Source organism: Malaclemys terrapin, chromosome 16 (assembly GCF_027887155.1).
Source record: "Malaclemys terrapin pileata isolate rMalTer1 chromosome 16, rMalTer1.hap1, whole genome shotgun sequence".
NCBI classification, from domain to species: domain Eukaryota; kingdom Metazoa; phylum Chordata; order Testudines; family Emydidae; genus Malaclemys; species Malaclemys terrapin.
Genome location: NC_071520.1, coordinates 26,603,984 through 26,617,242, shown reverse-complemented (window position 1 = coordinate 26,617,242; position 13,259 = coordinate 26,603,984). Strand labels below are relative to the sequence as shown.

At 43.3% G+C, this 13,259-nt stretch overlaps 1 protein-coding gene across 6 annotated transcripts in view; it reads right to left on the bottom strand.

Moving 5' to 3' along the window:
* ORAI1 (ORAI calcium release-activated calcium modulator 1) overlaps positions 1–11,631 on the bottom strand; it is a 33,616-nt gene extending 21,985 nt beyond the window's left edge. For 2 of the 6 annotated variants that reach the window (XM_054006992.1, XM_054006990.1), the window contains exons 1-2: positions 11,211–11,289; positions 3,256–3,380 (exon numbers count right to left, since the gene is read on the bottom strand). Coding sequence is in view for 2 of the 6 variants with exons in the window: in XM_054006988.1 (XP_053862963.1) it covers positions 11,211–11,324 (114 nt within the window). In the remaining 4 variants the exon portion in view is untranslated. Of the gene's footprint in view, positions 1–3,255; positions 3,381–10,829; positions 11,186–11,210 lie in introns of those variants that run through there. The other 4 variants (XM_054006988.1, XM_054006989.1, XM_054006996.1 and 1 more) reach the window with 4 other exon arrangements.
* Between the last annotated feature and the right edge of the window lie 1,628 nt (positions 11,632–13,259).

Here is a 13,259-nt window from a genome sequence, read left to right as displayed (position 1 = left end):
CTTGCCGTGTTCTTCACCCACCCAACTTCCCCTATGGTTGCTATCACCTACACACAGCCACTTCTCCAGAAAGAGTTGACTTGCACTCCTCAAGTTTACAGTCAAGTTGCAGTGGATCCCATAAGGCGAGACGCAGTTATGGTGAAGTGATGTCAAGGGTGCAGAATCTGATTTCCAAGTGCTACACAATTCCACTGGCCCAGACTAGATCTCACATAACCATTGCTGTCACTAGCCTTCCTATCTATGATTCAACCAAGAGTGATGGGGCAGAAGGGGAAAGGAGCCAATGGAGCTATTAAACTAAATGACTCATTACTAGATTTCCTATATTTAAACTCTGCAGCTTTCAATAGGTTTGGGAAACACTGGATTAGTGTATTAAGATCAAGTTCTCACATCTCTCCCACCCCATGAAGCTAGTAACATTACTAATTTTCTGTAATATGGAAAGTCCTTCCTACAGATCTAATGTCAGCCTCTATGTGGGGTATTACTTGAAGCACTAATCGCCACTTTAATAAATCTGAATGTAGAATTGTCAAGGCAAGTGCAACACAACAAATAAGACTGCTCTCATACCCCCTCCCTTCCTGGTCGTCTTCCACAGTTCTTTGTGATCTCTTTCTGCCTATTTATACAAGTTCAAGCAAGAAGTAGATTAAGGTGCACATGTTTAAAGGATATTTAAGTGTTGCTGCATTCAGCACTACAATGCCTAACTGATTTAGGAGACTATCATTTTAAAAAGGGATTTAGGAACTCAGATACAATTGAATCCTAAAACCTCTGGAAGAGAGACTTAAGAATTGCTCTAGTCAATGTTGGAACACCTAATATCTTTACGAATTTCCATTCCAACTTTCAGCACCCAGCTATTTCACATCTAGGGCTGCAAACAAACAAAAAAAGTTTACAAAAATATTGTGTATAGGATTTCCCTCCACCCCCGCTAGTTTTCATGTTCAAGGATAGCTGTACTGATTCTACCTCCAGCAGTCTTCATGACTGATGCTCATTCTCATGGAGATAAACATTTAAATAGAAAAAATTATGATTTTTTTAAAAAAAGATTGAGCCAGTCTTCCTGACTAGTATCTATACCATTCAGTAAGAGTTATTGTAAGGAGCTCATACAAAGCCTCCTGACAGTACAGGGAAGCCAAGGGACATAAGCATTAGAAATTGAAAGGATAACCAGTCAGAGTCCCCTGAATCCATTACTAATTAGTTTAAAACAAGAAACAATACACCGAAATAGATCATTTATTCATCTAGCCTAGAATCCTGTCTTCAAGAGGTTTATTACTACATGAAGTTTGAGGATAGCAGAAATCTTTAATACTTGATAGTGGTACTGTCAGTAGAGAACTAATACACAGGAATTATTAAACCCCATTTTGTTTGGTAGTCTTGGCCACAAAGTTAAACACAACTATAATCAGATTAGATACATCTTGAAAAGGGAGCATAAATTAATCAATTTTGTTCCGTAGATAAACTGTGCAAGGGAGGGCCAGGTTGTTTCTTGCCCTTTGCATGAGATACAGCATATGTGTGTGTTGCATCCCGACCCCAACAATGGCTAAACACCACCCTTTGCAGCATCCAAATTCTGGGCCTGCTCTAAATTATGGCAGTCTTGCATGGCCATCTAGACACCATTCTATGGTCCAGAATAGCTGGAACACAGAGCACTCCATCCACCTCCCGTTCCTAAGCTCATTATGTCCCTAGACCAGGGCTATGCAAAAGGGCAACACAAGGTTGCTCTGCCAATCCTATGCCAGCAGAAGAGCCATTTGATATAAGGGATATTCCCGAGGGTCGTGTTCTGCCCTCTTAATGCTGGAGCAGTGTAAGTGGACTGTAGGGGGGGGACGACAGAATTAAGTCCACAGTATATTACTACAACTCACTGAAATACAGCAGTTTAGGATTATTTTATTAATAAAATGAGAGAAGTATACTTAAAACTAACAATTATTTCTTTAAGAAGAGCTTAGTGTAAAGAAAGGCTTTAGAATTAACTTGTAATCTTTATGGGTCATGGATGATGCCTTCCTGTGTGTTCATACAGCACCTATAGCAGGGGGCCATGATCCTGATAGGGCACAACTGCAATACAGGTACTTAGAGCATTTTGATACTACACCTTTGTTGGGTGATGTCAGAGTTATAAACAAAAACTCTGATGGAGTATTCAGAAAGATATACACTTCCACCGCGATATAACACGAATTTGGATATAATGTGGTAAAGCAGCGCTCCGGGGGGGCAGGGCTGTGCACTCCAGCGGATCAAAGCAAGTTCGAAATAACACGGTAAGATTTTTTGGCTCCCGAGGACTGCGTTATATCGGGGTAGAGGTGTATTTGCCACACTTCAGAGGCAAGAATGGATGTTTCTCTTGCAGTGCTCTGTATTTGGAAGCTTGTATACTAGTCACCTAGATGACAATACAGCCACAGTTTGTAAAACTGGATCCATTTAAAGAGGGTCAATGACATTTAAAGTAGGGTCCAATGACAATGTCCTTCAGTATAAAGAAGCACATAAATCTTCCTGTTACAATAATTTAAAATCACAATTTAGGCTAAGGTAGCTTTACAGAACCTATTAATAGGCATTCAAGTTGTTTTTTATTTCAACAATTGTTTGGATTTAACGAATTCCCCCACAGTATGTGCAACCCAAAAACCACCACATTATACTAGTGCATGATCAACTGACAGCAAAACAATTTAAGATGTGATATTTGATCAGCCTATTTTTATTGTCCAAGCAGAGTGAAATGTAAGACTTAAACAAACCATGTAAGTGAAGGAAGAGTCAGATTAAAGTTCTTTGAGTTTAAATATACTAAAGAATAGTAACACCAGCATCAGATTATGTTTTTAATATTTACATACTTTTAACCTGACTGTGTCTTTAATGAACAGCCTTCTTCATTTTGAAACAACAACAAAATGCAATGTTGACAGTTACTATGTAGCAGTAACACTCTCCAGCATCCACAATAAAAAGCTGAGCTAGGATGACCTGTTACATTGGAAACACAGTACATGGTAACATATTTGACAAAGATGAAGAATGTGAACAGTGCAAATTCTCAGGATTTTTAAGAGAAACTTTGAAACAATGCAGACAGATTAAATAGTTCTTTAAAACAAATTGAACTAAGTGGCTGATATACGTATAAACCCTGTGGCACATTACAATTCCTAGGTATACCAGTACCATTATCCTTCTTACCTATTTATCTCTGGCTCAAGCATCCCTCCTACAGCGATACCTAGCTCTTAGTTTTGGCTCTAGCAGTCGGGTAGGTGTGCAGAACTCTCCTACATCCAGTTAAACCACCACAGGTTGCTAAGTGACTAAAAGTAAAAATATATATTTAATGTTTAAGTATCAGAGGGGTAACTGTGTTAGTCTGGATCGGTAAAAAGCGACAGAGTCCTGTGGCACCTTATAGACTAACAGACGTATTGGAGCATAAGCTTTTGTGGGTGAATACCCACTTCATCAGATGCATGTAAAGTGGAAATTTCCAGAGCCTCTGGAAATTTCCACTACATGCATCTGACGAAGTGGGTATTCACCCACGAAAGCTTATATTTCATTTTGTCTAATCAGATTTAGTAATCCTTTCTCATCTGAGGGGCCTTCAATTTTAAAGTAGTGTCACATCGAAGCTCATACCAATCTAAGTTGATTCATAACACCAACCCCTTGGCAGCCCTGACTAGAATACTATTTACACTTATAATATACCTTTAACTCAAGGATCTCAAAGAAAACATAATTCTCACAATACCCGTGAAGTAGCTATTATGGCATTTTACAAGTGAGAAATTGATGCACAGATATCAGTTGTCTTGACTTAGTTCACACAACAAGTCAAATGCACAAAATATTAGTTAATGTTCCTTTCCATTGTTGTATCATAGTAACAGCAGAACGTGGCAGAACAGACACTAGACTAGCTTAAAATTCAGCCCCTAAAGCCCTTTCTAAACTTGAGAATTGTACTTTAAAAAATCCCATTGATACAACTGTTGGAATGCTGGTATTAGAAGATATGCTGCTTCTAGCATCCCTGCTGCCAGATACGCTACTTCTAATACCATTCAAAGCAAATCTAATTGACATTGTATTTTAAATGCCAGCAAACTGTCTACACCAAGGCTTCTAATACTGCCAACACAAATGGAGGCAAAACACTGTAAGAAATGATGGGTAATTTTTGCAAAATTTCTCTAGTGCGGACAAAGCCAGAACCTAACAGGTTCTCTGTTAGACCAGTCAACGTAATTAACTGCTTGGTTACTCTTGCTCTTTTAAGGGCCTTGTGCAGATACTGCAACTTACAACCTAACTCACCACTTCCAGCAATCTAGGGCTTTGCTTGTTTGCTGGCTCTGCAAATCATAATGCTGCCCCAACTGCAAGTCTCCAAGCTCCAAAGACTTCTTCTTAAATATCTGTATGTCACAGATCCAGTTGAGTGTCCCCTCTTAGCCACACACCAGACTACTGTGAGGTGACCCAGCTGCTGAAGCCTGTGTTTTAAGACTCTGGCATCTGAAAGGAGCCCAGGCACTGTCCCTATTTTAGGCCTCTGTGCACATTCTGAGGGTGCAGATTTTTAATCTGGTACTCACAACTGAGAGTTCAGACCAGGCAGCCCTCTGTCCCTGGAACCAGTGCTGGCCCATTAGACTCACCTCCATAGCCTAAAAACACCCTCACCCAGAACTCCACAAGATGAGAGCATTTTGGTTTACTCCTTCAAGGGGGCATGTGATAGATGTAAGTGCTTGACATACAGACAGACTTTGCACACGATTCTGAACCACCACTGCTCTATTTAATACACAAGAAATACAGAGCTCAGTAAAAATAATAAGCTCTATATGCATGTCCCTGCCTCAGTTTCCTCATCACTGCAGGGCACTCTTTGGGCTGAGATCAGCATTGCCTGGTGCCAGCTGAGCTCCTTCTGTTTGTAGTGCATGGCTTGAGTTCTGAAACATGGAGTCTTTGTGCCCCCAGCTTGCCTCCTCGGATCTCGTCTGATCCATCCCCTTCCTATCTATGAGTCTCACTGCGCCTTCCCCCAGTAAGGCCTTTTATATCCTCCTGCTCTGTTGCCTTTATCTTTGTCCTGCTTGGAGAATTTCCACTCTCTCCACTGCTTCAGACAAGGGAAGAGAAACCCATTGTCCCAAGATGCTTCACCCTGAATAGATGGTTACTGAGTTCTGTATTTTCCACTGCATGCATCCGATGAAGTGAATGTTAGCCCACAAAAGTTTATGCTCAAATTAATGTGTTAGTCTCTAAGGTGCCACAAGTACTCCTGTTCTTTTTGTGGATACAGACTAACACGGCTGCTACTCTGAAAACTGAGTTCTGATGATACACCATTGTACCTGGATGCAATGGTGGATACACACAGACAGGCATTCATGATACAGCATTTTTTATAACTTCATATCAACCAGAATTCATAAATTGTAAATAAATTCCCCAAATCATCAGACTGGTACTGGGCACTGTGACATGGGATTCTAGACTAACTAAATCCTTAGGCCTACAGAGTGATGCAGTTACTAAACTACAGTCTGCAAATATCAGAACCGAGTGTACATTTCTCTCGAATGAGTACACCCATTGCAGGTCAGGACAGGTAACATCGGCACAGAATGATGTTAATATAAAAAAGGCTTTTAGCAACCATCACTGCAGATACATGGAAATTGAAACCTGACTTGAACATTTGCAAGTTTTCATTTGTATATATGTTATTAACCCTCGAAGTACATTTACATTAGTACACACTCCATTTGATTAAACACATCCCAATTAATCAGGCTAGCTGTTTTATTAACATTTATCCCTGGGTGCCAGTTTGTCATTCACTATCATCAATCTAATAGTTGAAACTTGTCCACACATGTATGAATTTAGTGGACATATAGTCAGTTAGTGCTAAAGAATTAAGATATGTTTAGCCAAGTAGTGTGGTCCAGCGTATAAGGCATGGGAATGAGAGTCAGAAGACCCAAGTTCTATTCTTGACTCCTCTGATTCACTGTGTAACCTTGGGCATGTCATTTAGCCTCTCTGTGCCCATTTCCCTCCACTCCAAAAGTGGAGGCAATTATACTTAACTGCTTTTTAAAAAACACAGCTCCATGGTTAAAGAGTGCTTTAGTGGTGTAACAGTCTAATGCTGAAGGCCAAGTTGTCTCTGCACTTATATCTGTGTAACCTGACTGGAGCTAGTGGGGTTGCATGGATGTAAATGAAGGCAGAGTTTAGCCCCTACACTTTAGCCCAGGAACAGCGAACCACGGCCATTGGGAGCCGCAGGGGCTGTGCCTGCGGACAGTCAACGTAAACAAAATGTCTTGCGGTCCGCCAGCGGATTACCCTGATGGGCCGCATGCCGAAGGTTGCCGACCCCTGGATTAGAAGATTAAATGCAATGAGAAGCATTTGTATTTCTCTCTCCCCCCCCTTTCTTTTTAAAGTGGCCTTTTCTCTTAATAAGGAGATTAGGGTGTCCCAATTAGAGGACTACTCTATGAGCTTGTTTACATGGTGGGATTATGTGCTTTGCAGGGGTGATATATCTAAAGCATGCTAAATTGTTATGCATTACTTGGTCCACATAGACCTGGCTGGTGTGCACTAAAGGTTCCCTAGTACACTTCAACGTTGTATTGTTTCAAACAGCACTATGTTCAAATGCACCAGCGGGGTCTACATGGACTTATCGGCATGCAACACTTTAGTACGCTTTAGAAATCATACATTCGTAGAGGCGCATTATCTCACAACGTAAACAAACCCTGTAGCAGCAAAGCAATGGAGTCAAAGGTTGATCCCCAATGGCAACTTACTAGATTTTGAGAGGGGCAACTTCCCAAATGTTAAAATGCAATGACTATTCAGATTCAACATTTCTCACTACTGAGTAACTGGACTCTGCTAACTCTAGGGCAAACTCGCTTGTGAATTACCACGGATACTAGTTACTATGGTAACTAAAACCAATAGTCTGCAACTCCAGGACATCATACACTGTCAAAGAAGTATTGTCAGAGAATGAATGAGACTTAAGGTTATCACCTGTTTATATCCAAGAGTCACTTCTAGTGGTCCATATTGCATATAATTAATTGCTGTATTAATTTCTATGCAGTGAATGTAATGGATAAAAGTAGGACTGTGCTAGTGAGCTAATGATGAAAGCAAGTAGTATTGGTGTTAATTCACACAGATTTTCTTTCAGCTCTAAAAAAGTCATTTAATCTGCAATATTAAATCCCTTAATTTTAACAACATACAAACTAGAAGACAATAGAAAGTAAAGCTCTTTTCCTCATTATCACCTATCACTTTTACAATCACATATTGATGCAGGAAATTACCAGGATAAACTACCTGGTCTCATCAGAAAGGGTGTTTAGTAGAATACAATGCAGTGTAATTGTGCTTAACTACCAACCTGATGCATGGTACTCAATGGAGAACTAACTGCTGTTCTGAGCACAGCTGCCTGTCAGTCAAATGGATGCCTGTCTACCAATGCCCCTAAAGAGTTGCATTCTGTTTTTAGCCATTGAAGTATGACAGTGACATTTATTTGACCGTCAGGAGGTTGGTTTACACTAGTCCCTTTGTTCTGTTTTGATATCAAATTTGAGTTATGTTATTATTTGAAATGAAAGCAATTTCATGGTTTACAATCTAATATAGTACTAGTGTCAAAGGCAGATAGTCTGCCCTTTTCTCAGCAGTGTTGGAAAATGCAATACATTTCTAAATACAGGGTTTTAGAAGTCTGGTTCCTACACTGATTAAGGATAGCTGAATGTTTCCAGCCCACAAGAAACATTCTAATAATTAAAAAAAAAAAAAAAAAAAAAAATGGCACTGAAAGTGAGAATTCTGTTTCAAAACAATGTGCTGAAGAAAAATAAGAGGACATTTCTAAAAATATACACAGAAAACCTCCACAATTAAACAACTTTTGCAGTGTTGAAAATGGTTTGTAACGGAGTCCCATGTTATCTAGGAGCTCATCCCCAGAACTTTTGAGGGTCAGGATTTTTTATTACATACATCAAATGCATGCATTTACCTCAGAAGAGAAAAAATACTGATGATATAGATTCGTACATAAGAACATAAAAACAGCCATACTGGGTCAGACCAAAGGTCCATCTAGCCCAGTATCCTGTCTTCCGATAGTGGCCAATGCCAGGTGCCCCAGAGGGAATGAACAGAACAGGTAATCATCAAGCGATCCATCCCCTGTCGCCCATTCCCAGCTTTTGGCAAACAGAGGCTAGGGACACCATCCCTGTTCATCCTGGTTAATAGCCATTGATGGACCTATCCTCCATGAACTTATCTAGTTCTTTTTTGAACCCGGTTATAGTCTTGGCCTTCACAACATCCTCTGGCAAGGAGTTCCATAGGTTGACTGTGTGTTGTGTGGGAAAAAATACTTCCTTTTGTTTGTTTTAAACCTGCTGCCTATTAATTTCATTTGGTGACCCCTAGTTCTTGTGTTATGAGAAGGAGTAAATAACCCTTCCTTATTTACTTTGTCCACACGAGACATTTTTTTTATAGACCTGTATCATATCCCTGCCCTTAGTCGTCTCTTTTCCAGGCTGAAAAGTCCCAGTCTTAACCTCTCCTCATATGGAAGCCGTGCATACCCCTAATCATTTCTTACTATTTAAAAAGCCATGGTTTTCCTAAAAAATAAGATTCAGGAGTACAACTGGAAACCCGTATGACCAGCAAAATTGGCAGTTAAAGAGACAGTTAACTTAACTTCTAGTCAAGTTTTTATTATTTAAAAAGTAAACTAGACACTACATCTGCTCTTGAGTGTGTGTGTGTGTGTGTTTTAAATATTCTTCCACTCCCTGTGACTATGTGAAAGAACCACACAATCAGTGAAACTGGCTAAGGAAGCAGCAAAATTGATTATGCACAAAATTCTATCAAATGCACTGAAAATGAACATAGAGAAAGCGTTAGTCTCTTTCAGTTATAACAACCTTAGGCATTACATGAAACAGTGGTGAAAATACTGGATACAGAAGCACTATTTTTACACTGAAGTTTTCTTTTATAATGAAATAAGATAAAGCAAATGCAGTTGTGTTTCTTATTTGAGAGTTGTGCAGTAGGTATTAGGGCTATTTAACAGATTTAAAAAGCCATTTAGCAGTTTTTCCACTTCTTGAATGACAGCACTCTAATACTATCCAGTGAATCCAAATGAATTTAAAACACCACCGAGGAAATGGGCTCTAGTAAAAATATCAAAAATAGAAAGATTCTGGTACTTTAACAAACAAAAAAACATTAGGTTCTGATCCTACAATTTGCGGTGTGCAGTGAGACTTTTGCACTAGCTCAGAACCCCCCTGAAGTCAACAGGAATTTACATGGGACACAGCAATCCATGCAACAAATTAGAGGATGGGAGACTTACTGTACATGATTGTAGAGAAGATGCCTACAAGCTGGACCTAAAGATACATGATCTTCAAGCCTCCAAGGACTTACACATGCTCTTAAGTTTATGCACATTAGTAGTCCTGAAATAGTGGTATAGTCAATGGGACTACTCACATGTGTGAAGTTGAGAACATGTGTAAGTCCAAAGGGTTGGGGCCTTAAGCTTTAGGTGTAGGCCAGGCCTACGTCAACCTAGCTACACTGCTTAGTTAATCTAAACCCTGGCACAGACATCCTAGGTTGACAGAAGAGTTATTCTAAGGACCTGGTCAGCTCTCTTGAGGGGATGGATTTACTACACAGCAATGGAAAAGCCCTTTCCATTGTGGTAATAAGTGTCGATGCTACAGCAGTTTAGCTGAAGTGCTGCAGCTGTGCAGACACAGCCTAAGTTAAGCACAGCGACGACGATGTATTGTCCAAGAGCCTGATTCTATACTCAGCACTGTGCCCTTAACTGCCACTGCCAACAATAGGAGTAGAAGTTGTTTATATAATTTCAGGGCCTTAACCTGATAATGAAGAGCTGTAATATAGCAATTAATACTAACATTGCATGTGAAAATGAATAACATTGCATGTGAAAATGAACAAGGAGGCATTGTAAAAAAAAAAAAAAAAAAAAAAAAAAGCCAGTTCAAAGCATGCATGTGAATAACTCATTTTTCTTCAAAAATCGGTCTGAAAAAAATGCATGCAAGATTTTGTGGAGAAATTGTTTATGGAAAACTGCTTTATTTTTGTAAAATACAAGATTGTTCAATGTTGTCCCAGTCTAGGACATGTAGAATCCCAAGTTTACAGTGAAGTGGAATGGAAGTCCTGAATTATTTCAATGCACTACAACATATGGATTATAAAGAACCCATTCTGTGAGAAGCTACTGTACCTGGAAATAATATACTCCAGAGATGCTTGCTCTTGGATCAATGGCAAGGAAGACAAAGCAGTCAGTAAGCCAACTAGCAGAATAATAAAACCCAGGAGCAAAATAATTACACATTTTGGGTAGTGTTAGTAAGCCAAGGAGGGAAGAAAATAAGTTATGGAAGAAGCCAGTGTATAAATCACAAAATAAAAAATGGTGACAGGCAACATTTGCTATGCAAATCCTCCTAGACCGTTTGAATCCTCCTCCCACCCATCTCCTGCTTCATGAACAAAGACTCAATTCTTCCCCCTCCAACTTAACTTCAGCCAGGGAGCGAGCCACAGGCTGGTGTTGACAGTTCAGGGTTCAATTCTCCCAAACTCATTTGAGGTGGAAGCACCTGAGGTAAGACGTCCCATTGAAATGGGGGTTCAGACACCCAGCCACCGATTTATCTGGGGAATGCGGGGAGAACGCGATGGTGACGGGGGCTGCAGAGAGGGCGAGGCACACACACCACACGTCGTCCAGGAACAAGTAAACGGCACATCCTAGTCGATGTAGCTCCTGATAACACAAAGGGCGGGCACAGGCGGTACTTACAGACCAGAGGGGAACAGAAACCCGGCTGGGGTTGGGGGCACCAGAGGCAGCTGGCCGCCCTGCAGGGTACGGTGCGCTGCGCCGGCCCAGCTACACTGCTGCCCCCCAGGTTACCTGTAACCTGCCCCCCTTGCCCCAGAAGAGCTGCCTGCCCAGCAGGAGGGAGGGGAGCGCTCACCATCGCGAACCCTGAGAGTAACGCGGAGGTGCGGCTGGAGGCTTTCAGCTTGGCCCGGCTCAGGTAGAGCTTCCGCCAGGACAGCGCCTGCATCGAGTGCTCGTTCAGGCTCATGGTCTCCGGCGGTGGCGGCTCGCACCGGAGCAGCGGAGGAGAGGAGCGAAGAGAGGGCGCCTGGCCCGGCTGCAAGTTCCGAGGCGCCTCCTCCTGCTGCTATTTCCTTCCGGCTGCAGAGACAGGCCAGCAGCTGCACCTAGCACCCCCCGGCGCCGGCTCCGACCCTCGCCGCAGCTCCGCCAGCCCCCGCAACGCCTCCCTGGGCGCCGCGCACACGCCTCGATGGCGTAGCCCGACTCCTAACCCTTCCTGCCGGATGCGGGCGGCTCCGCCCCCGCGGGAGGGGAGCGGCGCGGCGCGGCGCGGTGTGGGGACTAGTAGTTCCCTTCCCGCTCCCAGAGGCCGTGCAGCGCGGCTAGGTCAGCGCCTCCCCGTCCCCCTTCCAGTCAGGATAGCCTGGGCTGGCGCCCCTGGTGTTCCCTCCCTACCTTCCCCTCGGGGTAGGCTGGGCTGGGGGCCTCGCCCCGACCTCCTCCCACCTACCTTCCCCTCGGGGTAGCCTGGGCTGGGGGCCTCGCCCCGGCCTCCTCCCCCCTTCCCCTCGGGGTAGCCTGGGCTGGGGGCCTCGCCCCGGCCTCCTCCCCCCTTCCCCTCGGGGTAGCCTGGGCTGGGGGCCTCGCCCCGGCCTCCTCCCCCCTTCCCCTCGGGGTAGCCGGGGCTGGGGGCCTGGCCCTTCCCCTAGCCCCTGCCGCTTCCCCCCTCCCCCCGGGAAGTTTATAAATATGTGTGTCGTTGGCTTTGGGTTCCTCGGTTTGTTTGAAAGTCAGGTTCAAGTTATTTTATGTTGACCAGAGCTGCTGCACACCTGCCTCTCCATCATCTTCAAGTGGCGTTTCGGGAGCCCTGAAAAAAAACAGTCCGGCTTAAAGTGGCTCAAGTTGGGCATCCAGTCAGTAGCCACTTGTGAAAGTGGTGGCCCTAGAGCTGCAGACATGAGCTTGGCAGGGGAATCAGGTGGGTTGTCCTTGTCCTCTGATTGATTTATGGCTTATTTTGTTAAATCCCCCTAAGGCTGTGTCTATACTGCAGCATATAGGCTACGGGGAGTGTACACGCTGCAGTGAAAAGCAAGCTGTGTCTACTTTGGTATGCCTACACTGCAATTAAAAACCCACAACTGGCCTGTGCCAGCCAACTCAGGCTTGCTCAACTCAGGGTCAGGAGCTGTTTAATTGAAGTGTAGCGGTTCAGGCTCCCCAAGCCTGGGCTTTGGGACCCTCTAACCTCATTGGGTCCTAGAGACTGGGCTTCAGCCCAGTCCAAATGTCTACTCCAAAATTAAACAGCCCCTTATCCTAGTCAGCTGGCATCAGCCAGCCATAATTTTAATTGCAGTGTAGACTAGGGTGACTAGATGTCCCGATTTTATAGGGACAGTCCCGATTTTGGGGTCTTTTTCTTATATAGGCTCCTATTACCCCCCCACCCCTGTCCCAATTTTTCACATTTGCTGGCTGGTCACCCTAGTGTAGACATACCTACTGGGGTGCGTAGGTACAGATGGCAGTGGGAAGCTTCTGGAGACTTTCCCCAACCACCTCCCCAGTGCATTTCCCTGCAGTGGGGCAGCAGGACACTACACTGCTAAACACAGCAGCCTAGTGGGGGAGGCACTGCTTAAGGGTGTAGAGAGCCACGTAGAGTATATGCCAACAAGGTTTAGGCCTGTCTTTAAGTAGTGCCTCACTGTCTACACTGCTATTTATATCAGTGCAGGGGGGCATGTTGTAAGATTTGTGAAACGTAGATGTACCATAAATGTTCATTACATCACTCTTTTACATTCCCTATTCTAGACTTACTGGGTCAAATTAATCCTCTCATTAAACTTCCAGATATTTCCCTCACTTCCAAATCCAATCTGGCACTGCAGACTGGGGACAGGGATTGCAAATTCTAATATTCAAGCACAGGCAGTTGAACTCAACTGCC